This window comes from Crotalus tigris, unplaced genomic scaffold (assembly GCF_016545835.1).
Source record: "Crotalus tigris isolate CLP2741 ecotype Arizona unplaced genomic scaffold, ASM1654583v1 scf7180000024338.4412243, whole genome shotgun sequence".
NCBI lineage: Eukaryota > Metazoa > Chordata > Lepidosauria > Squamata > Viperidae > Crotalus > Crotalus tigris.
In genome coordinates this window covers 356,958-382,302 of record NW_024100508.1, presented here as the reverse complement: position 1 = coordinate 382,302, position 25,345 = coordinate 356,958, and the positions used below count along the sequence as shown (strand labels likewise).

Here is a 25,345-nt window from a genome sequence, read left to right as displayed (position 1 = left end):
CAGAGTTTCATTTCTTTAAGTTTTTGTGTGGTTTAATGATACTTTTTATCAGTTTGTGTGCTTCAGATAATGTGTTAAGATTTTAAGATTGCTTTTACCAATTGTTTTTATTTGCTTTGCAGTTATTGTTAACTACTTTAAGAACTGTCTTGATGTATTTATTTAATCAATTTATATTTCTATTTAAAATTAACTCTAAGGGCAACTTACAGTACAGTTAGTTGCCTGGAAAATGTTGGCCATAGATCAGCATCATCTTTAATGATACAGCTGCAACCTATTGATTCCTGAAATATCTATATTGAGGGATTCAATTTAAAAAAATGGTGTTAAATTCAGAACACAAAACTTCCAGGAAATAATAAGACTTACCTACAGTCAGCTGTCCTGTTATGTGTCCCATATGATTTCTTGCATTCATGGTAACATTCCTATCTGACTGTAAGACCAGTGGACTGTCCTGGAAAAAAATGTATATAAACAATGAAATGAGAAGGAAAAACTGCAGAAAGAGAATCAGAGTATTCCTGTCAAAGATGAAATATCTTGATGAGATCAAGTTGAAATTCATTTTTTTATTTTAATTTAAATTGGTTGTTTTTAATGGTTTTTATAGGGAAGAAACTGTATATTGTGCAGGTCAGAAGGAAGGATGAGAAAATATTTGCAGACCCTTCATAGCCTGTTTCAGCTCCTTCCCTTGGGATGGTGCTATAGGATATTGCATGCCAAGACAACTAGACATTGGGACAGTTTTTCCCCCCTTTTTCCATCACTCTGCTGAACACATATGTGTATGCATATCAACCCAAAGTGTGTGGCTGAAGCATTATTATTTATTCCTTCTATTACTTATTTATTATTATTTATTATCTTCTTTACTTCCCCTTTTTATTGGTGGTGGTATTATTATTATTATTATTAATTTTCTCTGTTGCCTTGCAAGTCCACTATGTACTTCTGTACTGAAGATAAATTCCTTGTGTGTCTAATTCCTTGGCCAAATTAAGTATCCAATCCAATCCAATTCATATTCTTGATTCTAAGTGAAATGCAATTAAATAAAATAAATCAATCAATAAATAAATAAATACAGTTTTGCTAATGGCAGGTACATGACAATATATAGAAACTGAGTTTGGAATTACACTATGATTCCAAATGTATCAGTTATTGTCTCACACAACTCCATCCCATGTTGATGAAAAAGGCTTACCAAATGACAAGGTAATATGTGATGGTGAAGGTTCATTCTCCGAGCTTTTGGTTGGTTTCCAACATTTTGTTACCACGCTAGGTAACATCTTCAGCAGTATTTAGGGACATCCCCTGAACACCATTGAAGATGTTACTTAGCCTGGTTTTGAAATGTTTGGAAACCAACCCACAAGCTTGGAGAATGAACCTTCACTGTCACTCTACACCCGAGCTACAGATATTCACCACTATTGCAAAGGTAATATGTCACCATTGCATATATGTGCATACCGAATAACTGTAATTTGGCTTTAAAGCAGCTGTACTCTTTTTTTCTAGCACATTTTCTAACACTAAAGGCAATGGGACTGCTAAAGATGATCATTAAGACATTCAGTGTGTGAAAGAAAGAATAATAAAAAATGCCCCTGAGTTACTAAGGATGATGCTATTCCATTCTAAACAGCAGTAAGTGAACCAAATGGGAGTCATTTTCAAAGGCCGAGTACTGGTTCCCAGCACTAAAGATAAATCATAAAAAATGAATGATAGAAGATTCTCACTTTGTGGGACTTTTGGATGTTCCCGAGCCTTATTCACAGAGGTTTTAGCAAAACAATAAAGAAAAAATAGTTGCTAAATGAAATGAACTAAGCCTAGTTCTGCTCAAAATATTTGTTTTGTGCATCTTAGAAATTTAGCAGTTTTGGCCATGTAATGCCATTGCCATCTTAATCCAAAATAAAACTCCCTTCGCTTGACTTAAACTGATAGCTTTGGCTAAAATTCAAGCCAGTGTATGTTTGTTTCCTATTAATTATTTGTATTCTATTTCTTAATTCTTTGCTGGTGAATGTATTGCTTAGAAATTTAAATGTACCGTATATGCCGGCGTATTAGGCGACCCGGCGTATAAGACGATCCCCGTCGAGCCGCATTCCTAGAACATCGTCTTATACGCCGGAAACTACCAGTATTTCTGGCGTATAAGATGACTCGGCGTATAAGACGACCCCCGTCTTTGGCGCTGAGTTTAGCGCTTGCAGAAGTCGTCTTATACGCCGGCATATACGGTACACCCTATCTTTCATCCAAGACATTCCACACAGTGCTTCATCCCTTCCTCAATTTTGTCCTCACCTCACCTCTTCTTTGTTCAGGCTTAAGACAACGAAAGTAAGCTTAATGGCTGGCTGAGATTTAAACTTGGCTTTCTTCCATTCATGGTTAACTTTCACTAACCTCACTTTCTTAAGGTCATTAGATTTATATCCCCAGAAACCCCCACTCAACATAAAATTCCTGTCCATGAAATTTTATGCACATTCATATATTCAGTGCAAAACATTCAAATAAATGGAACAACATATGTGGAAAAAAACCTATGCTGGTAAGAATGTTTCTATCCCATTATACCAAATACAAGGGCAGAATAAATTTTTTTTGTATATATATGAGAATAAATACCGTATTTTCTGGTGTATAAGATGACTTATGCAAATCATCTCCGAAGTCGGGGAGTCGTCTTATACGCCGAGTCATCTTATACGCAGGAAAATACGGTAAGGTACTATTTATCTTGTTATGCAATACATATATCCCTAAACAAGTGCTTCTTAGCAGGAATACTTAGCAATGGAATATTGAATCCAGTTTTGGTCACCACGATGTAAAAAAGATGTTGAGACTCTAGAAAGAGTACAGAGAAGAGCAACAAAGATGATTAGAGGACTAGAGGCTAAAATATATGAGGAACGGTTGCTGGAATTGGGTATGTCTAGTTTAATGAAGAGAAGAACAAGGGGGGACATGATAGCAATGTTCCAATATCTCAGGGGCTGCCACAAAGAAAAGGGAGTCAAGCTATTTTCCCAAGCGCCTGAAAGCAGGACAAGAAGCAATGGATGGAAACTAATCAAGGAGAGAAGCAACGTAGAATTAAGGAGAAACTTCCTGACAGTTAGAAAAATTAACCAGTGGAACAACCTGCCTCCAGAAGTGGTGAATGCTCTAACACTGGAAGTTTTTAAAAAGAAACTGGACAGCCACTTGTCCGAAATGGTATAGAGTTATCTGCCTGTGCAGGGGGTTGGACTTGATGACCTCCAAGGTCCCTCCCAACTTTATTATTATGGATCATCGCACAGTCAGCCAGATGTTCAGACTGGATTTGGCATTTTGTCTACCTATCGAGTCCTTACTTAGGACTTGGGATAGGCAGATGTGGATGTTTGATGGTATTACAGGTATCGTCGCAGGATGGAAACAGTTGCTAGTAAGGTCGCCTTTTGCAATTGACTAATAGCGAATTTGTCAATGCCAATGGTGTTCAAGTGGTGCTCCAGTTGTTTTGGGATTGCACTCAAAGAGCCTATTACTATTGGTACTACCCTTGCTTGCTTTTGCCACAGTCTTTCTATTTCTATTTGTAGGTCTTTGTATTTTGTTATCTTCTCCAGTTCTTTCTCTTCTATTCTGCTATCTCCAGGCACTGCCACGTCCACTATCCAGACCTTTTTGTCTTTCTTATCGACAATTGTTAAGTCTGGGGTGTTATGTTGCAGGTGCTTGTCTGTTTGAATTCTGAAGTCCCAGAGCAGTTTAATTTTATCATTTTCTATGACTTTCTCTATTTTATGATCCCACCAGTTTTGCTTACAGGCAAATGATATTTTTTGCAGATCTTCCAATGCACCATTGTTGCTACTTTGTCATGCCGCTGCTTGTAGTCAGTCTGTGCGATCTTCTTGCAACAGCTTACCAAGTGGTCCACTGTTTCTTCAGCTTCTTTGCATAGGCGGCACTTACTGTCTGTTGCTGTCTTCTCAATTTTGACTTTATATGCATTTGTCCTTAAGGCTTGGTCTTGTGCAGCCAGAATTAGTCCCTCGGTCTCTTTCTTCAATTTTCCTGCTCTTAGCCATTGCCAGGTCTTGTTATCATCTGCTTTCCCAACTATTTTTTAATGTATTGGCCATGTAGTGCTTTGTCTTCCCATGCCTCTATTCTGTTCTTCATTTGGTCTTTCTTGTAGGCCAGTTTGGTCTCTCCAGTAGTCAATAAGCCTTCCTGATATACTAATTTCAGTGCATCTTCATCATTGTTCTTCAGATATTCTTCCAAAGCCATTTTTATTTCTTCAACCATCTGATGTACTTGTAGCATTCCACGCCCACCTATTTGCCTTGGTAGATAAAGTCTATCAATGTCACTGCGTGGATGAAGGCATGATTCATTGTCATTATTTTTCTGGTCTGCCTATCCATTGCTTTTAGTTCTGCTTGAGTCCAGTCCACTATTCCAGCTGTGTACCTAATGACTGGAATTGCCCAGGTGTTGATTGCCTTTATGTTATTTCCTCTATTGAGTTTGGACTTTAAGATCTTCTTCACTCTTTTGATTTATTCACCTTTAATCTTTTTCTTGACTTTAGTGTGCTTGATGTTGTCAGCTTGAAGGATACCCAAGTATTTGTAGTAATCTTCCTCATCCAGACTCTTAATGTTATTTTTGTGGGGCATCTTGATTCCTTCAGTTTTCACTATTTTTCCTTGTTTGATAGTAAGTATGGCACATTTGTCCAAGCCAAACTCCATTACAATATCTTGGCTATATATATGGACAGTGTTGAGCAGCGATTCTATTTCAGATGATGTTTTTCCATACAGCTTCAGATCATCCATGTAAAGGAGGTGGGTTAGTCTGGCAGATGTTTTTGATGTTTGATAGCCATGTCCTGAGTTATTCAGTATTGTTGACAGAGGAAACAGTGCAATAACAAATAGTAATGGTGGACAATGAATCTCCTTGAAATATTCCTCTCTTGATATTAACCTCTCCCAGCTTCTCACCATTGATCTGCAACTGTGTCTTCCATTGTGCCATCGATCTTTGCACAAATTTTCTGATGTTTCTACTGACTCCTGTTATTTCTAGGCACTTGATTATCCAGTCATGTGGCAGAGAGTCAAATGTCTTTTTGTAGTCAATCCATACCACATTCAGGTTGGTCTTCCTTTTCTTGCAGTTTTCCAAGATCATTTTATCTATTAGGAGTTGATCTTTTGTTCCTCTGCTATTAGGACGGTTTCCTTTCTGCTCAGGTGGAAAGAGATTGTTTTCAACTAGATGCTGTTGTACTGTATCAGCTACCACACCAGTTAGTAATTTCAAAGTTGTTGGTAAGCAGGTAATTGGCCTGTAGTTGTCTGGTGTTGCCCCTTTTGCTGGATTTTTCATTATTAGGTAGGTTTTCCCAGTTGTTAGCCAGTTTTCAATTTCTCCTCCTTGTAGTATATTGTTGACCTGCTTGACAATGAGTGGGTGTATAACAGTTAGATGTTTCAGCCAAAACCCATGCAGTTCATCTTCACCTGGTGCTGACCAATTTTTGATTTTCCTTGCTCTTTTTTCTACCATTTTTGTTGTTATTACTAGTTGTTTCATTTCAACTTCTGTTTTATTTGCATCTACCTCTTTTAACCAAGCCGCATCCTTGTTGTATTTCTTTGGGTTATCCCATATCTGCTTCCAGAACTGCACTGTTTCTTCCTTGTCAGGTACTGACTGATTCTTTGCAGTTTCTCCATTGATGAATTGGTCGAAACGTTTCTGATTGGATTGAAATTGGAGGTTCTGCCTATAGTTTGCAATTCGAGCTTCATATCTACTGATTTTCCTGGCTATAGCTGTTATTTATTATTATTATTATTATTATTATTATTATTATTATTATTATTATTATTATTATTATTAACACAAATCCAATAAGAAAGTGATTATCAGGTATATTATTTGCTGTGTTGGACCAATGTTTATAAATTTCAGATACTTCTTTTATCAAATCTTCTTTCTTCTCCTCAACAAAATCAGATGTCTTAAAACAATATAGCAGACTACCGGTTCTTTGTGAATTGAATAACTTTTCTGTAAATACCAGGACTTTTTTAAAATTACATTTTAAAACCACCCATCTCCCTCACAGAGGGACTCTGGATGGTTTACAATAAAATATTTTAAAACATAAAAACTGTATAAAATTTAAAATAGGCAAGGATGTTAAAATTGTATTTTTAAATTAAATCCTCATGAGGATTTAACTCTCATTAAATCCCCATGAGATTTCTTACTTGATACTCATATTAGCATAAATAGCTTTTCCTTTGAAAACACATTTTAAAGTTAACATTTGTATATCTTGTCTATTTATAAAATCAAGAATAGTAATTCATATGAGAGAAAATACTTCAAATAAATAAAACGAAGTAGTTCTAGTTTGTATCTGAAATAAAAAAGATTTCATATAAATCACTTTATAAAAACAAACTTAGTTTAAATAACAAATTAAGAATTCTGGCTTCTAGTGCTGCCTTTTTTAATGGAACAGCCCTGTACATATATATTTAAACATTAGGCTGCTATGTTTAATTAGGCTTAATTCTTGATAAGAAATTAAGAGAATAAGGACTGAGTTACATGTTGCTATATTTTTGTGTTCCTCCTACCTCTACAAAGTCTTATATTCTATGTTGCCTGTTTTATAATTATTTGAAGCTTGGAAAGGGAACACAAGTTAAGAACATGTAAGAGCTGATCAATGCAGGGAAAGTTGAATAATCCATCCAGTAAATATTTAGGAAGCAGAAATCCTCTTGTGCAAATGGTAGTTAAAACTAAGCCTATATCTGGTTTTTAACTCTTCAAACTTCTTGTCTAGTAGAACAATGTTTCATGAACATCTTTGGAGGAAGTAGATGAGTGATTAAGGACATCATGTGGTTCTGAAGATTGATATTTGTCTGAGACTAGGGGAAGATGGAGGTTCTGTCAGATTTTCATTCTCCAGTCAAAGAATGGATCTGTTGGCTTGGAAGATCCTACGTAGGAAGAGTTTGAAAACATAATCTACTCTAACTTTGAAAACATAGTCTACTCTAACTTCAAACTTTGTAATGGAATGTGTGGATGATCTTGGGGAAATAGGAGAAGAGATGCCACCTAGGAAACAATCAGATAAGAGAGGCAGAATCCCCCAGTGTCTTAATGGTCAGAGAAAGAAACTTAAGAAGGACTCATCCTAATTGTTCAGGTGCTTAAAAGTGGTGGCAGGAAGTTTGTACTTTGATACTTGCAATTGAGATTGATGTCAGCTCTCTCAGGTAAACCAGACAGAAAACTAAATCTGAAGCTAAATCTACTTTACTGTAAGGCTACATTAACAGAATCTGGCAACTCTGGAAGTACAAACTTCCCACCACTACTTTTAAGCACTTGATCCATTAGGGTATGTGCTTCCCAAGTTTCTTTCTTTAACCATTAAGCTATTGGGTGTTCTTCCCTCACTTGTCTGATTGTTTTCTAGGCAGCATCTTTTTCCCTCATTCCCCAAGGTCACCCCCACATTCCATGATATTCTCTGAAAATCTTTTGCTGAATTCTGAAAAATTAACCATTAGCCATTGCTCGTTTTATCCATGTGTGCATTGGTTCAGACATACATTCTTTATAGATTGATAGTTCAGGAGCATTAACCCAAAGATTTTGACTTTGGCTTTGCCTAATACTGAAATGTGACCTGCAATTAAAAATCGACCTCCATTGTACAGAACTGGCCTCCATTGTAGAGAGTTAGAGCTTGAGAAGATGTAATGCATTACTTGCTATTATTTTCCAAGAATGCATACCCCACTTTTAAAAACTGGAGGATTATGAAACAAAACAATACTGAAAATTTTTATAACAACAACAACAACAATTTCAGGTCTTTAAATCATAGATCAAGTATGGTGAACTTCTGTTGAAATAATAAGCTTTCCAAATAATATATTGGAAGCCAATTGTTGATGGTAAGTGAGTCTTAAGCAAACAATGATAAGGCAGAATCAATACAATGTCTACTTATTTCTCTCTTTTGTATTTCAGTTTCTAAAACTTTCTCTCCTGGGTCTTCATAAAGAAAGCTAGAAAAATTGGATTTGACTGAACTGGTTGCAAGCAGAAGACTTTTAACGTTATATTAGAATTTGCAGGGCCACAAGTAGGGTTATACAGAAGACTTGAAAGCATCATATCCCATTTGTCATTGCAGCATTCAACACTGAGTATGAGTTAAACTAAATTTTGAGCAGTAGCTCCACATTATTTTGTATATCTCTTTTTCTCCAGTCTGAAACTCTCATGAAAATACATTTCTAGGCTATTTCATATATTACTTCACTTCATCAGCTTGCATACAGGAAGGTTTGAAGATCTGAGATCTGATAAATAATATGACAAATGTATTATCTATCTGGTTTTTAAAAAATATTTCCAATTCTCAGAGTTTGATTTATTCAGTGGATTGCCAATCAGCTTGTTCTCCTGCAGCTTAGCAGGTGATTCTTGGCTTCTCTGTTTCTCCAGCTGCAGAAACATGATTGTTTGGGAACCATCATGTCCAAAGCAATCATTTCGGCTGAGGATATGCACATACCAAGGGACTTCTTGGCAACAAAAGCAGATGCTAGAGATATTTTTCCTAAGTAGTGATTAGTTTGTTGATTTACCTTCTGGACTTCTGAAGATCATTAAATGCAGTACTAGTGGCCTGGCAAAAGAGGCTGTGGTAATAACAGATTTAGTGGCTGATGTAACAGGAATATCACCAAGAACTGCTTTGTTGCTCATAAGATTATTAGGAAAGCCTCTGTTTATAGCACCAATAACATATGGGTATATGAATTAGAATGATTTTCAGTAACATTGATACAGTCTCAAAGTTAAATTCATTTATATTGTCTTTCCATTTTAGAAAACATTAAACTTACAATGTACTGCAATTCTCAGCCTCTGGAGTTTGTTTTAAGACAATAGGTCTCTAGGCTGTCACTTGGATTCAAATCTTGCCTTTGGATCTTTGATTAGGAATGGTTATATTGCTTTTAAAAGTTTCCTATCCTCCTAGGTCTTCACATTTTTATAGAATGATAGGGCTGGAAGGGACCTTGGAGGTCTTCTAGTCCAACCCTCTGCCTAAGGCAGAAGTTCTTATACCATCCCAGACAAATGGTTGCCCAATCTTTTTTTGAAAATCTCCAACAATGAGGCACCCACAATTCTGGGAAGCAAGTTGTTCTATTGCTTAATTGTTGAACTATTGGACTAAGGGTGACATGATAGAAGAGTTCCAATATCTAAGGGGTTGCCACAAAGAAGAGGGAGTCAGCCTACTGTATTCTCCAATGGATGGAAACTAATCAAGGAGAGAAGCAACTTAGAACTAAAGGAGAAATTTCCTAACAGTTAGAACAATTAATCAGTGGAACAACTTGCCTCCACAAGTTGTGATTGCACCAACACGAGACGTTTTTAAGAAGAGATTGGACAACCATTTGTCCTGCCTGAGCAGGGGTTGGATTAGAACAGGGGTCCCCAACCCCCGGTGTGTGGACTAGTACCAGGCCGTGGCATGCCAGCAACTGGTCTTCACAAACAAGCAAAGCCCCATCTGTGGGATGCAGGCAGCACACACAATCATGCACTCTCTGGTCCATGGAAAAACCTTTCTCCACAGAACCGATCCCTGGTGCCCAAAAGGTTGGGGGATCTCTGGACTAGAAGACCCCCAAGGTCCCTTCCAACCCTGTTATTCTGCACATTCCACTTAATCAAAAGACAAATATTGCAGACCAATTTTTTTTTAAAAGAGAGACACTACCTTAAGAGATTTTAAAACAGTGATGATTCTTCAGACAACAATTTCTTTTGGAAAAAGACAAGTGGAAGGGGAAAAGAGTGGGCAAAGCAAGCATTATCCAAACACTCTCACCTTCCCCTCCCTGACCCTCTCTCCTTTCCCTCTCCATTTGCCCTCCCTCCCTCCATTCCTCTTCCTCTCCTCCCTCTAGCCCCCTCATGATCTAATTCTTCCTCCCTATCCCCATCTCCCTCTTTCCCCCTCTTTCTCTCTCATTCTCCCCTTCCCCGTCTCCCCCCCCTTTTCCTTTCCCTCTCCCTCCTCCCCTTCTATTCCTAATCTTTCCTCTGGCTTTTGCTCTCCTTTTTTCTTCCCCCTTCCCCTTCCCCCTTCCCCTCACTGTCCTCTTCCCCTTTCTGTCCCCCATTTTCCTCTCCCTCTTTGTTTTTTTCCATTTCCCTGACTGTCCCCCTTATCCTGATCCTCAAACTCACCCTCATTCTAACTTTCACCCTCACCCTAATCCAAACCCAAACTCTCACCCTCATTTACCCCTCTGATAGATGGTTACAAAAAAGGGGAAGGTTCCCCAGAGGCCAGGAGCCCTTCTGAAGAGCAACCTGCCTCTTGGGAGGCATCTTCACTCTGATAACTGACAGTAACTGACACTTGAGCCTGCAGGTGTGAAGTCATAAAGCCATCAGAATTCCCAAGGAGATGACCTGCTTCCCTTTATCCTCCTACCAAAGGTCACTTCCTCCATCTTTTCTACATGCACCAATGCCAGGCAAATGTCTTTCGGACGCTACCAAACTAATCACTAAGGATGCCTGTTCCTCATTTTTTGATCTGAAAGTATAGCTCCTTGGGCATAGACTGCCTTCTCCTGTGGAAGCTCTGCTGGGCTAGTTTCATGAGCAGGACTCATCGGGGCAGCTGTTGGTCAAGTTCCCATCTGAGAATCTCCCTCCCCAATGATTCCCTTTCTGTTGCCATGCTGATTTTTTGTTTGTCCTAGCATCCCTTTGTCTTGGGTCAGCTCCCATTTTGGTTTTAAGGTTTAGCATCTTGGAGAACCCAGTTTGGTGTTGGAAAACATAGTTTGGCTGCAGAAGAAATGGAACACTATCTTAGATTCCCTCCTTGGATTTCTCTAATATTTAGACTTTGGTGTGCAGAACAAAAATGAGGGTGCCTAGTCTAATGAAAAGAAGGACCATGGGTGATATGAAAGCAGTGTTCCAATATTTGGGGGGTTGCCACAAAAAAGAGGGGGACAACCTATTCTCCAAAGCACCTGAAGGCAGAACAAGAAACAATGGATGGAAACTAATCAAGGAGAAAAACAACATAGAATTTCCTGATGGTTAGAACAATTAATCAGTGGAACCACTTGCGTCCAGAAATTGTGGGTGCTCCAACACTGGATATTTTTAAGAAGAGATTATGGGTCTTTGGTGCTCTCTTCATTTTCTTGTTTTCTTGCCAACATTTCATTACCCAAACTAGGTAACATCTTCAATGCTAGTAAGGAGTGAAGTTTGCTATCAGATTATGTTCTAGTGGCTTGCCTATCAGTGTTGGTGTGGGTGGTCTCAAAGTTTCTTTGGTTGGGCTGTTTGCTGTTGGCTTCTTTGGCAGTTTCTTGACTGCGGTATTGTTTACTTGATAGTCTGATGTTAACCTTGGAGTTAAATTATGCTAATCTGGGTGCTGATTGCTGGTGGAGAGAAGCTTGGGTCTTTTTGTTCCGTTTTGGGCTGGGTGATAGTGTTGCATAGTTTATAGATGTTGTTAATGTCTATGTCTCTACTATTGGCTGTTTTGTCAGAGTGCCAGGCTTTTAGAATTTCCTTGGTGTGTTTGGACTTGGCTTGGTCTAGAAAAGATTGGTTTTCTTCCAGAGCAGGGGGTTGGACTAAGAAGACCAACTCTGTTATTCTGTTATTCTTGCTGCTAAGAGGTTTCTCCTTATTTCCAGATTGGATGTCTCTTTCATGAATGTTGTGTCCTGAGCCTGCAGATGCAGGCTCAGGACGTTGCAAGTGTCCTGGGCTTTGCAAAAGCTGCCCGGGACCAGACTGAGTGGTGCCGGCCTTGTGCGTGTGCGCAAGGTGTGAAAAGGGCCTTATTATGTAACCATGTTGTCCAGGGATCTGGGCATATAAAAGGAGGCCTGCGTGCCTCTGCTGGTTGTTGGAGTTTTGGCTGAAGTACAATAAAGAGTGTTGTTCTACAAGAGATGTGTCCTATTCCTTCACCTTCGTTTCAAGGACTTAACACTGGTGACAAGGATGGGATGCTTCAAAAGCTAAACAAAAGGAAGCTATAAGACTCACCCAAAAGAAGTCCTGCAGAGGGAAAACAGTGTTAACATCAGCAGCCATCCTGCCAGTACAACATCGCTGGAGGGTGAGTTCAGCTGAAAGACCCTTTCCCTGAAGAAAGCTCATGGCCTTCCAGATGTTCTAGTTTCAGATAACGGTCCTCAATTCACTTCTTCTGAGTTCCAGATTTTTCTTCAAGCCAACCTGATCCGCCATGCAACATCAGCTCCTTTCCACCCATCCACCAACGGGATGGCTGAGCGTATGGTGCGTACCACCAAGGATGCCCTCAAGAGACTAACTTACGGCAACTGGCATCACAGGTTAGCAGACTTTCTCCTTGCACATCACACCACACCTTGCACATCCACCGGGAAGAGCCCTGCTGAACTCCGTTGGGGTCGCCGGCTCATTACTAAGCTGGACAGGCTGCATCCTGACCGGGTGACATCTCAGGTGCCACATCCACGGGTTCCAAGGTGCCTTCATGTGGGCGATCCTGTTTGGACTCGGAACTATGGGCCTGGTCATACCTGGGTGCCAGCTGTGGTCTGCAAAATCTCTGGACTTCTTTCCTATGAAGTGTCTTTGGAAAATGGCCTCATTCTTAGGTGGCAGATAGATCAGCTAAGTGTGCGGCTGGACTTACATCCTTCCGCTCCTGGCTCTGCACTGGGGGGGGGGAGGAAGGCTATAGAGTGCATTTTGGGGATCAATGTCAGCAGCCATTACTGGCTGCTGAGGGGGTCATCGATTCCACATTTCAAGATTCCGCAAGTGCTCTGAACAGGAAATCATGGGACAGAGAATTACTCCATACACCCATACGTACTCCAGTCAGGGAGTCACTCCGGGGGCATCCACATATTCCAAACAGAACCAGTAACACTCCAGATAGGGAGACTGACTGGGGGTATCCACATAACTCATATAATGCACAAGAACTGGCAACACAGCAAGGGAGCAGGTTCAATTCTGCAATTGTTCCCAGAAGGAGGTCCTCTGTAAGGGGGGCAAGCAGAGAGGCTGCTCCTGATTCTGGAACCTCAGGCACCACATCGGGGTTCACGGAATACAGGGGGCCTGTAGCCACTCTGGATTATCCCCCCCCGAACCATGGAGGTGACGGACAGTGCTCCCAAGAAGGGTCCATTGTGGATCCGGGGACTACCACCCCTCCAAGAGATGTGGGGTTGAGTGTAGAGGGCTCAGCCAATCAACAGAGGGGCAGATCAACCAGGTACAGGGGCCAGCAAAGCCCTGATCTACTGAGCCTAGCAGGGGAGCAGGTAGGTCAGGCAACAACACCAGGGTCTTCTGAAGTAAGTGGCCATCCATGTCTTGGCTCACCAAACATAGTGGGTCATGGACTGGACCCAGGGAACTCTCCCGGTCCAAGGAGGTCGCAAAGGACCAAGCCCCCCCCCAAATATCTTTCAGACTTTGTAAAACTGCTGTCCAGTTACAAGGGGTACTACCCTTAAGAATGCTGTAATAATGTATTTTGTTTTGGTTATGATTAAGTGTCTTGTAATAAGGCATCCCTTCCATGCTTGGTTGTCAGGGTGTTCCAAGCTAAGGGGGAGGGGTGTTGTGTCCTGAGCCTGCAAATGCAGGCTCGGGATGTTGCAAGGGTCCCGGGCTTTGCAAAAGCTGCTCAGAACCAGACTGAGTGGCGCCGGCCTTGTGCACATGCGCAAGGCGCGAAAAGGCCTTATTATGTAACCATGTTGTCTGGGGATCTGGGCATATAAAAAAAGGCCTGCATGCCTCTGCTGGTTGTTGGAGTTTTGGCTGAAGTACAATAAAGAGTGTTGTTCTACAAGAGATGTGTCCTATTCCTTCACCTTCATATCAAGGACTTAACAATGAATTTCTATCCATTCCTTCTTGTTCTACTCTCAGGAGATTTGAAAAATAAGTTAACCCCCATCCTCATAATTGTAACTGATCACAATATATTTACAAACATTGCAGCATCCCAGAGTCACATGATCACCATTACCCACCTTTATAGAGGGTTTCCAACAAGAAAAAAACAATGGGAGAAATCAAATTTGCTTAACAATTATGGGAAAAAATGTCTTAAAGATGGGCATGACTCATTTAATGATGTTACTTAGCAGTGAAAATTCCAGTCCCAGTTATGGTCATAAGTCAAGGGCTACAACAATAGCATTCATCGAAAGAGCCAATTTATTAACACTACCTGAAAAACAACATTTAGAAAATTGTCTACAATTGCTGAAAAATCCAGGCCCAAAAAGGCAATACATTTAAACAATATATCAATTGATAAATATGGTAGCTTATTTTGATAAATATAGTTGTTATTTTCATAGTGGTGTCATTTGTATAACCATGGAGGAAGATAGGACTGCCTACGTCCTCTGCCTGAATATGATACAATGAATGGAATGTACAAGAGAATCATCAACACAAATTTGTAAACTCCTACAGTAGCTACATGTGCAACTTAACTTCTCAATCATGGAGACAAAAATGCACTATGTCTTTTTCAAGCATCATCCTACACACAGAGATGTTTTGAGATGGCACTATCACGGTGATATCAAAAGTTGGTCAAGGCAATTATTATAAATATAAGACAGATAAAAATAAAGAAATTCCTAGCATAATATTTTCCCAACTTTTGAAAGTACACTTTAGTGCCAGTTAGAAGCTTTCTTGCATTCATGTAGTCATTAAAATGTTAAGATACTTACAGGAAATAACTGTAGATTTAATTATTATTCTATAAAAGAATAGATTTGTTCATGTTATTCTTTTCTAAGCTCAGATAAAATTCATTATAGCTAATCCTCATTTAGCAACTGCTTCAGATAGCAACAGTTTGCAAATACAACAGTAATAAATGGTAATAAAAATTATATTCTGATCAGCATATGCATTTTCAATAACAAAAGCCTTCAATGTAACACTGATTAAGGTCTGGTCAGTTTCAGGCAGCAGCTGCAGCTGACCCAGGATTTTAATCAATTAATTAAAGTCACAGGCCTTGCTTGTTAACTTGAAGCGAGTACTTTTTAGGAAAGTTCTATGCTGTGAAGAAAAGCAGCCCAGAAAGAGATAGCTTGTTAAGCAATCTCTCCACCCTGTGAGGAGGCAAAAAAAAAAAAAAGTCAGGAACAGGACATGGTAGGGAGACATTTATTTGAATGAGACCACAGCAACCAGCAATCTTCACAATCTCTCTCATTCTCTCTGTCACACGGTGCCTTTGGTGACCATTTTGCCTGAACCAATTGCAGTTACAAAATGAGGACTACCTGGACTTTCTTATATAGTGACTTTGTTTTTTAAAAAGGCCTTTACCATCAAATATCTCCATTTTGAGATGCATCTAAGAGAAAAGAGTTGCCTGAATCCATTAAAATGATCAATTAAGTCCTTTATTCTCAATGATATTTGGGTTCTCTGATCTAAGATATGTAAATTATCTTATGGACAGCTACCCGCACAAACTCTTATGTATATAAGTTTCCATGGAAGCTGAAATTCTGTGCATATAAAACTATTGCACAGAGATTTATGTATACAAACATCCCTTGATCAGATGTTTATGCTCAATTCATATGTATAGTGTAGAAGAGAGAGGGAAGTTTGGGGAGTGATAGGGTGTTGGACAGAGTCAGGGATATACAGACTTGATGGATGCTCTTTTGATACATTATTCTTTTTGTCTCTTTATTATGGGATGTGACTAGAGTGCTATAATTATTTAGGGTATGACACCATAATATAATATTGAAAATTATTCTGCTAACATAAAACCAAAGTGAAAGGGTGTTTTTATTTAGCAATTAGTCCTTAATATCAGAGTAGTACTTCTTGAGACTAACCTTGCCTGAAGCAAAAATAAAATAAAAAATAAAAATGGTACAATTTGTGTTAATATTACAAGGGTGACATTTTTTTCCTCTGTGTTCATTACCACCCTATGAAAATACATCCAATAAGAGACTCTTCTCTTATATGAACTTCCAAACTTATTCAGAAAGTTTAAAATAGAAATTGTTAGGGGGAAAAGGAAGACTTGAGTCACTCCAAAAGACAAACAAACTCAAACCTTGCTTGTTATAGATATGATATGGATAGCTTTTTCTAACCCTGTTCATTGTTCATTTTAAACAGCTGAAAATGGTCCATCTCCTTCATATTTTTGGCCCTAATATATAACTTCATTGTTTTGGTATGTTCAGCTTCATCTAGTAGTGCTTAGCTCAGTGGTGGTGAACCTATGGCACGGGGGCCAGAGGCGGCACTCAGAGCCCTCTCCAGTCCTAGGCCTTCATCTGGGTTTTATAAAACCATTTTGCTTTAGGCCTCTGCCACTGTGTGCAAAAAAAAAAAAAAAAGATTCAATCAATCAATCAATTTCAACTTCTGGCAGGGAAAAAAAAATCTTGCAAAGTTGGAATTGATTGATTGAACTTTTTAGTCCCACCCAGTCTGCCGTTACCACCACAGTCACGCCCAGCCAATGGGCCACACCCACCCGGCACCCGATGATGCATAAGTGGGTTTTGGTTTGCAGTTTGGGCACTCGGGTCTCTAAAAGGTTGGCCATCACTGGCTTAGCTAAATGTGGCTAACAGATTTCCTAAGCAATATAATTAGCAATTAAGTTCCAAAAGAGCCAAACTGCTGTTTGGAGCAGGTTACATTGCAGGTTAGCTTATAAAATTAGCAAAACTGAAGTTAAATAAATTTTTGCTAACTTATTCACAGAATTAAACAAGAGATTATAATTGGTGAAGGAGTGCTATGAAGCATTTTAGCTTCTTTGAGCAGGCAGGGAATGTTGCTAGTATAGTAGCTAGGAAAAGTTACCTTAATGGCAGGTATAGTCATTTATATCATTATTTTGCATTTTGCAAAATTGTAGATCCTGTTTCTTTGTTTGAATTCTCAGCAGAGAATTGTTTATTCAGGATAACAGGCTGGAGGCACACATTTACCAGGTGCTTGAACAGGTAAACTGATAGGCAGACAGACCAATCTGTGAGCCAAAATTAGATTAGTGAGGAAGGGAAATGAGAACAACACCATCTATTTGAATGGATGGTTTGCTTAGTTTTGACAGAGCCAAAATACTTCCTCATTCCAGACCAAACTCTCTTGGCTGGGGCAGCCAAAGGACCTCTGTCTGTTAATTCAATATCACCCATATGAAGCAATAGCAACTAATATGTGATAGAGATTAGATAAGCAATATTTCCCTCAGTTCAATGAAATGAGTGCTGTACCAAATATTTTTTCTGCAATTGTTTCTGACAACCCACATTCGATTTGATGGAAAACTAATAGTTTTTTTTTTTAAGAAAAGGAACAAAACTGTGAAATTCTCCTAGGTGGAACAAGATTGAACTTACCTTAATAATGAAGCTACCAAGGGAGATGTATGTGAATGTACTCCTTTGCTATACAACCATCTTTCCAGCATCAGCAGCATCTCTGGCTTCTCATGCTTCAATTAGATCCCAAAGGAAAACTTCATGGAGGATTCATCCCATAAGGCATTTTCAGATCTCTAAGCAGGAGAAGCCAGCAAATCTGCAGAGCAATGGAGAGATGTGTAACTGGAAAAAAGAAACATATGTAATCTTTGTTACTTTGCACTACATTTTTTAAAAAGCCATTCAAGTCAATTTGAAAGCATCCTGAGAAGGTGATTTAAGAAAACAGATTTTTCACAAGAAAGGAAAGCCTTAAAAAAATATCAAAGTTTAATAAGCACAAGTATTAAGTAAAATGGTGGTACAAAGAGGAAGATATGGACATATATTCATGAAAAAAATGAAACTAAAATGACCTATTCATATTGAATCAAATAATTTTGTTTCAGTCAATACTTTAATGTTTTATCAGGCATTTGGAAAGGGAGGGTTTATATTTATTTTAACAAACAAATCACATAAATGTCATTTACCTATTCATTTATTAAATTTATATGCTGTTCATCATGTCCTGAATTAATAGATTATAGTCTATATCAAAAAGGGAAAAAGAGAAAAAACTGAACTGAAAATGCAAAGAATGGAATATTAAATATATTGACTGCAATTCATATTTTAGAATTTGACTCCAGAGTAGCACAAAAATCCATCAAGCCCCTTCCAGATATTGGATGTCTGTTAGAATTATGTCTAAGGTGATTGGCTTGTAAATGAATGAAATAGTGTATTTAAAATTTAGTGAGATTGGTACTGATAGCTCACATGTTTTAACTCACTAGATGGTTAACAGTCTTGGATGTGTTTCAGGTAACAAATAAGGCAGTGTTGAAAACACAGCTTCTTCTCTGCTCTCTCTTTAAGGTTATAATGATTCCTGAATAAAAGACTACAGTTAATGGGTCTGGGGAAAAGAGGCTGTATCAGTTTACTTGTATTTGAGAAGCAAGGGAGTGTTTTGTACTCGGCACAAAGCTTGTGAAGCTCCTTTAAGTGGAGCAAGTCATGACAACCACATGAAGATTTCATTTGTATTCCCTCTTTGCATGCCCAGGGCAGCCAATCACTTCAGTGTGATATGTTCTTCTCTCAGGTGAATCACCTCTTAATAGCTTTAAAGAGATTTAAGGAGTGGATTTCAGCAGGTGAAATTATCTGGGCTTTTATTTCCTCTTGAAATTGCTCTAGGATCTAAATAATTTAACCAGTATAAAAGCAGTGTGGCTATGAAAATAAAATGCACAATCTACAGATCCTAGGCTCTGAAAAATGGCTCCTTTTCACTCAAATGTATAAACTGCTCAAATTTGCAAGACCAAGTCAATTCAGGATTTTGTCTGTACAGTGCAACTAGCAATTCCTTGAAGTTTTTCTAGGTAAAGAAAAACTAAAGTTCTCTGCTTGGTATATACCCAGAATTTTGGGCATTATTGCACCAACCTTAGAGATTCTTGCATACACTATATAGAATTCTATATAGAATTCTGTGAGATGAAGCCCACCCATCTTCAAGTTGTTAAGTTTGAGAAACACTGCCCCCCAGTATGGAGGAATGGTTGATCAAGTTGACAAATTGCTGAAATTGATAGATTGAAAATACATTAACTACATTTATTGGTAATTGAAAGCCTCTTATGGACTTTTTGCTTAAAAATGAAAAAGAATGAAGGTGATTTATGGTTGTGGTGATTACACAGAATAGATTATAGAAAGAGTAATAATGTGATGTAACTTTAGAGAAGTAAACTATATTTGTACTTATAAGTGCTGAGTAGATGATCAGAAGCCACTTCTTATATCTTTTTTCTTTTCCTTTCTATTTTTCTTCAACTTTTCATCTTCTTTGCACTTTCTGCTTTTTCTCTGATCTTTCTCTTTTTTCTTTTACTCTATATTAATATACATTAATAGACAAGTTTTTGTCTTGTTTGAAAACTTTAATAAAAATTATATATGAAAGGAAGTTTAAAAGAAATTGGACTTTTGATGTTTTGCAACTTCAGAACTGAATTGTTTGAAGGTCTATCACACGCTAGCGCATCGAGATTAAACTTGGATGTACTTCCCACTTTAAGAGTAATCATTTTGCAATATTCCTGTTATGTGTTCTGAGTTTAGTTAAAAAAAAAACACCTTGGAATATCTCTCTATAGATCCTGCAAAACAACAACAACAAAAAACCCCTACATAAATATAATTGTAACATACTTTGTAGGGATGCATCAATAAACCAGGTCTGCAAGTAACAGAAACATTATGCTAATGGGATGATACCACAGGGTACACCCCCCAAAAAAAATTAATGGCAAGCAGTTTGGCACGGATAAAGTAACTCTGTAAATGGTATTCTAAGAACACAATTTTTTAAGGCTTTAATTAAATATACTTATTTGTCCCTCATGCTATATGATTGTTGCTTTTGAGCTGAGTACAGATCCTGTATGGGAGGTCTAAATTCCTTCTCCATTTCCTTTTGCTGTATTAAGCAGTCATATCCAATTTCATAATCTTGTCTGCAGCATAGAAAGGAAACAGGATAATTGAGAATTATGTACTAGATACAACAGGGCTCTAAATTGTCAGTAATCTATATTCAGGAGATTTCTTTCCAATATGCAAAGGAGAAATACTCTACATTTGATCACCAACAAAAATCTTAAGAAGATACACAATAACAGAAATGTGTGCATTTCATTAATCAGAGTTATTATATCTAAAGAGTGCTTTCTTGGTGCTTTCTGAGCTTTGTTGTTTACTTGCAGCCATTTCATTGCCCAATCGGGTAACATCATCAGTGCTAATGAGTGTGGAATTTGTTCTCTGATTATATTTCTTTTATTTTTCTTGGTTATCTACGTCAGTGTTTTTCAGCCTTAACAACTTTAAGATGGAAGGACTTCAACTCCCAAAATTTTCCAACCAGCATTTTGGCTGGGGCCATTCTGGGTGTTGATATGCATATATCTTAAAGTTACTGGGGCTGAGAAACACCAATCTAAGTGAATAAACAAGGCACCCTTTACAGAATGAATAGTCTGAATGAAGCAATACTCTGACACTTACATAATGAATGATATTTTACATGATGCAAACACCTGAAATTTCAAGTTATAAACATACTAGACCTATAACAATTGGGTATCTTTAGTTCCTATTGGTTCCAAGGATTTATACACATAGGTGGTGCAACTGAAACTGAATGGTTTCTTACATGCACCCTCTTTAGATGGAAAGCATTTCTGTTGCATTTGGCAAACCCTCCATTAATTCTATGAATGCAGTTTAGGACTTTTGCTCCCAAATCCTCTCTGACACTAGAGCAATAAAAAATGTCCAAATTAAAATTATGGAACAGAGTATTTATCTTTGACAGAATCATTAATCTTTTGAAAGTTGCATTTCAATTGCAGCCTTCATAATATAAATAAGGCCTTTACCTCATTTCTAAAAGCCATTGTATTCTACTTCCATTCCTCACCTGTCACCACCAAGTGATGGAATGCATTTTTTGGCAGCTGAATGAAAATATGTAAGTTTCTTCTTCATCAATGACTTTCTTAAAATAAATTTAGCATCCACAGTACAAATAGTGGAGTCCTTGCTGCTTTCTGAGCATGGTTGTTTCCTTATAGGGATTAATAGGAAATATAGTAATAGCACTTAAGTGTGTATACCGCTTCCTAGTGCTTTGCAGCCTTCTCTAAGCAGTTTACAGAGTCAGCATATCATCCCATTTTACCGATCTTGGAAGGATGGAAGACTGAGTCAAATTTGAGCCAGTCAGGATCTAACTCCTGGCTGTGGACAGAGTTAGCCTGCAATACTGCATTCTAACCATTGCATCACCACAGTTCTTAATAGGGAATATACCCTACACTTTGTCACACTGATGTTATTTTCAGTTGAAACTCCACAGTTCGACTTTGGGTTACATATATTCTCTCTATATGGAAAAAATACAAATTCTCAGATTTTTCAACACCTAGAATTTAGTAGCTGAACAATCAAAGAGAGGCATCTCACAATCAAAGAGAGGCATGACTGAGAATGTTCTTTGGTGACCAAGCTGGTACCAATCTGTGGTGTCCTGGTAAATAAAAAATATAGATTCATATAAGGCTTCTCAAGAAAATATTCACATACAGTATGCATTGGTTCCAGCATAAAGTAGGATGAGTAAAACCCGGAGCTTAGAACAAAGGGCTTTATTCTCCATGAATTTCTTATGTGTGATGGAATATAGCATATCCTGCAATGTGAAGTAAAGGAAAGAGAAAAGAAACTAAGCAACAGTAATTTATGCTCTCATCCTAGTATTATTAGGTGCAAATTTAATCATCATGGAATCTTCATGACCCTTCACTCATGTCAACATTTACAAGCTAGAAGATAATATCATATATTACATTCAGTGAAGGCACTAAGGTCAAATGCTTCATCTCTGAGTGTTTTAACTTAGGCTTTCACACTTCTAGTGATTACAATAATTAAAATTAAATACTCGTTTATCTAGCTGTGGATTTATTTCAGTGACATTTTCAGTAACTTTTCTTTTTTTATCTATTGTAAAAACTGTATGAGAGTCACCCAGATTATTCTGATTCCCTTAAACTTAGAAAGAGATTTATGACTCATGAATGCTTTAGATTAGATTAATTTCATTGAGGGCTGCCTCAGCATTATGGTTGCCTTCAAAGAGTCAGCTACATGCAAGACTATGTATCATGCATGAGGTAAGCAGTTGTGAGTGTTTTAGGTATCCACTCTGGAGGCTCAGTAGAATGCTGTGAGTCCAGATCTTCTGGGGTATAAAGGGGCTGCACTCTTTGCGGCACTCTTAAGGTCCCAATAACCTGAGACCGGAGAGTCTGAGCAGTAGAGAGAGTGAATCACAGATCTCTTTCCCAGAGGGGCAGCAGCAGCTTTTGAAGGAAGTGCGTGCTCTTCAGCAGCATGTGGTTTGGGTTTCTTGACTAGCTTTGGCCAAGGCCCGGTGTGCATGAGCCTCCTGCTTCATGTTTCCTCACGTCTTTGGGAAAAAGTCTGCAAGGCAAGTGGCTACTTGTGGGAAAAGAGGGAAAGGTGCAGGGTGAGAAGAAACACATGACCTGAGTGCCTTCTGTCCTTTCTCTTTCCTTCTCTCCCTTTCCTTCTCTCACCAGCCACTTGCTTTCAGGCAGAGGGTGCTTTAGCCATGCCCGCCCCTGCAGTTACCGCTGCTGCACAGCTCTGTGCGCTGGAGAGGCTCCCATTGCCTGTTCTCTGCTAATGCTTATGCCACTGACAAGATACTTGAAGAAGTGAAGAGGTAACTGCTCAATCACCTACTACTACTAGTTTGCTTGCAGGCCAGATCTAAACACATCAAAGGCTGGATCTGGACCATGAGCCTTGAATTTGACATGTCTGCTTTAGATCATCATTAGCATCTGCAGCCACTAGTGGGGGAATGAAAAGGTCGGTCTCATTCAAAACTGGATGGTCATGTATATTTTGTCTCAGCTGTGCTTTGCTTTTAAGGGTTGAGCCCTTAGTTGAAGAAAAAAAAGTCTGGATTGATTGATCTGCATTGATTGAATTGCATTGATAAAACTCTGTTTCTTAATTACACTTTCTGCTGCTAACGTAGCTTTAACATCTGAGGTCAAATCTAGATGAAAGGAGAGACAAGTAGAAAGCGGCAGAGTCTAAAAAGAGCAAATCCAAAATCACCTGGATTTATATGGCATGAATTGCAGCAGTAAGTCATATGTGGCCCTCACAAAATAATTCCCCAAAATCCTTCCTAATGTTGGTACCAAATTAATGGGTTTAAAGTAGGAACTAATTAAATGCAATTAATCAGTACTAAATCAAGTTATCTTCTGTTTGGGAGCCTACTACTAGAAAACCAAGGACAATCCTATTAGGCCATGCACTCCGATCTTAGTTATTCTGATGACTGAGCATTGGCCTAACTAAGGCTTCCTTAGTAGCAGGGTGTGGAAAAGCAGGCTGCTTAGAAAAACTGCAGGCACCCATGTGCTACCCCTCCCATTTGATCCATTTCTCCAGTGACAGCATAGCAGAGTGGTCCATAAAGCTGCAATTTTGATACAGGTATGGGAGGAGACATGTGTTTTGTTATCTCTGCACCACCAGCAAACAGAAAACAGCACCCAAATACAAGAAGCTATTTTTCTTTCAAAGGGAATAAGTGGTCCAGAAGAAAAAGTAATATAGAGACACAGCTAAGAAAAGCACAATATGGTCAGGTGCAAATACTCCACATGAGGACCATTAATAGCAGAAAAAATTAAAGCAGAAGAAATCCCAGAGAAAAGAAGGCAGAAGACAGAACAGGATTTGTAAGAAGTAAACTTTGCTAGTGCTACTATAGAGTGTATTATAATAGTAGTAAATATTGTGATGATAATTGAATAGTTATACTATAGAACAGGGGTGTCAAACTGCCGGCCCACAGGCCGGACACGTCATCTCAAAACCACGTCCACCCCATTGCCAGCAATGGAGAAAAAGCTCTGATACGTTGCGCGATGTCACGTGATGTCGCGAGTTTGATGTGCCTGCTATAGAATGTAGTAAGATTGTAATAGTAATTGAATAGTGGTACAACAGAATATAGTAATTGTAATTAGCATATTAATTTAGAAATAATAGCAATAGAACATAATATATAATAGAAAGCACTGACCTATAAACTTGCAAGTATCACTTCATTTTGTTTTTATATCTTAATTTTTTAAAATAAAACATCTTTCTGATCCTTATAGGACATATAAAAACATACTTGTCCAAGGTGCAGTGATTTTGTGGTTCCTTTGTGTCTGCATCAATCTAATTGGTCCAGTTTAAAAAAGACCCATCACACCAAGAAACTCTAAATCTTATTATAATTATGCCAGACCAGCTTTATTTGATAGATTAAATCATTTGCTTGGCAGCTCTCATCTCACTAGTTTAAAATGTATTGTTGTCACAACTACAAAAATGCTCTGAAATTTAACTGATGATAAATCTTCTGCTGGCCATAGCTTTTATATTTTTTTTCCTTCTTGAGGTGTGACCCACCTTTATGGATTATTCTCAAGGCAGCTTGAGAACAATATCCTTCTAAACAACTGGGACTAGCCCAAAGAATTTATGAATGTTCAAATGTCTTGTTTGGAGAAATACTGTAGGAATGATAAATTATATTGTACACCTACACATTTCAGCTGTCTTTGGGTTGGTGGTCTTGTAAAGTTAAGTGCATTTATATTTTGAAAAGTTTAACACAAAAGGTTGGTTGGCACACTGACAGTTCATATTTATTCTGATTGCCATAATTTAGTAGAAAATTATTAAATAACTATTCAGTATTTGCAAGCACTGCTCCATAAAGCAAAGCTTGTTTTTATCCAACAAATGGCAGTAAAAGCACCGAGTTAACTATAAATCTAGGAAACTACAGGTGTCCTAAGTAAAGTTTGTTTATTTGTACATTATAATTATAATACATAATTATAAACTGCAAACTCGTCATCTAGGCAATTAAGAAAAAAAATCATAGAATATTAAAAGCATCAAAATGGATTGATCTTTCTCATAGTATAAATAATAGCTAAGATAATATCATAATAGATGTTAAGATCACCAATCTTAAAAAATAATAAATTTAATCTAAAATA

At 38.2% G+C, this 25,345-nt stretch overlaps 1 protein-coding gene across 1 annotated transcript in view; it reads right to left on the bottom strand.

The window, feature by feature from the left end:
• SGCZ (sarcoglycan zeta) overlaps window positions 1-25,345 on the bottom strand; it is a 241,138-nt gene that overhangs the window by 91,742 nt on the left and 124,051 nt on the right. The window contains exon 3 of the mRNA XM_039325793.1: window positions 373-460. Within this exon, the coding sequence (XP_039181727.1) occupies window positions 373-460 (88 nt within the window). The remainder of the gene's footprint in view (window positions 1-372; window positions 461-25,345) is intronic.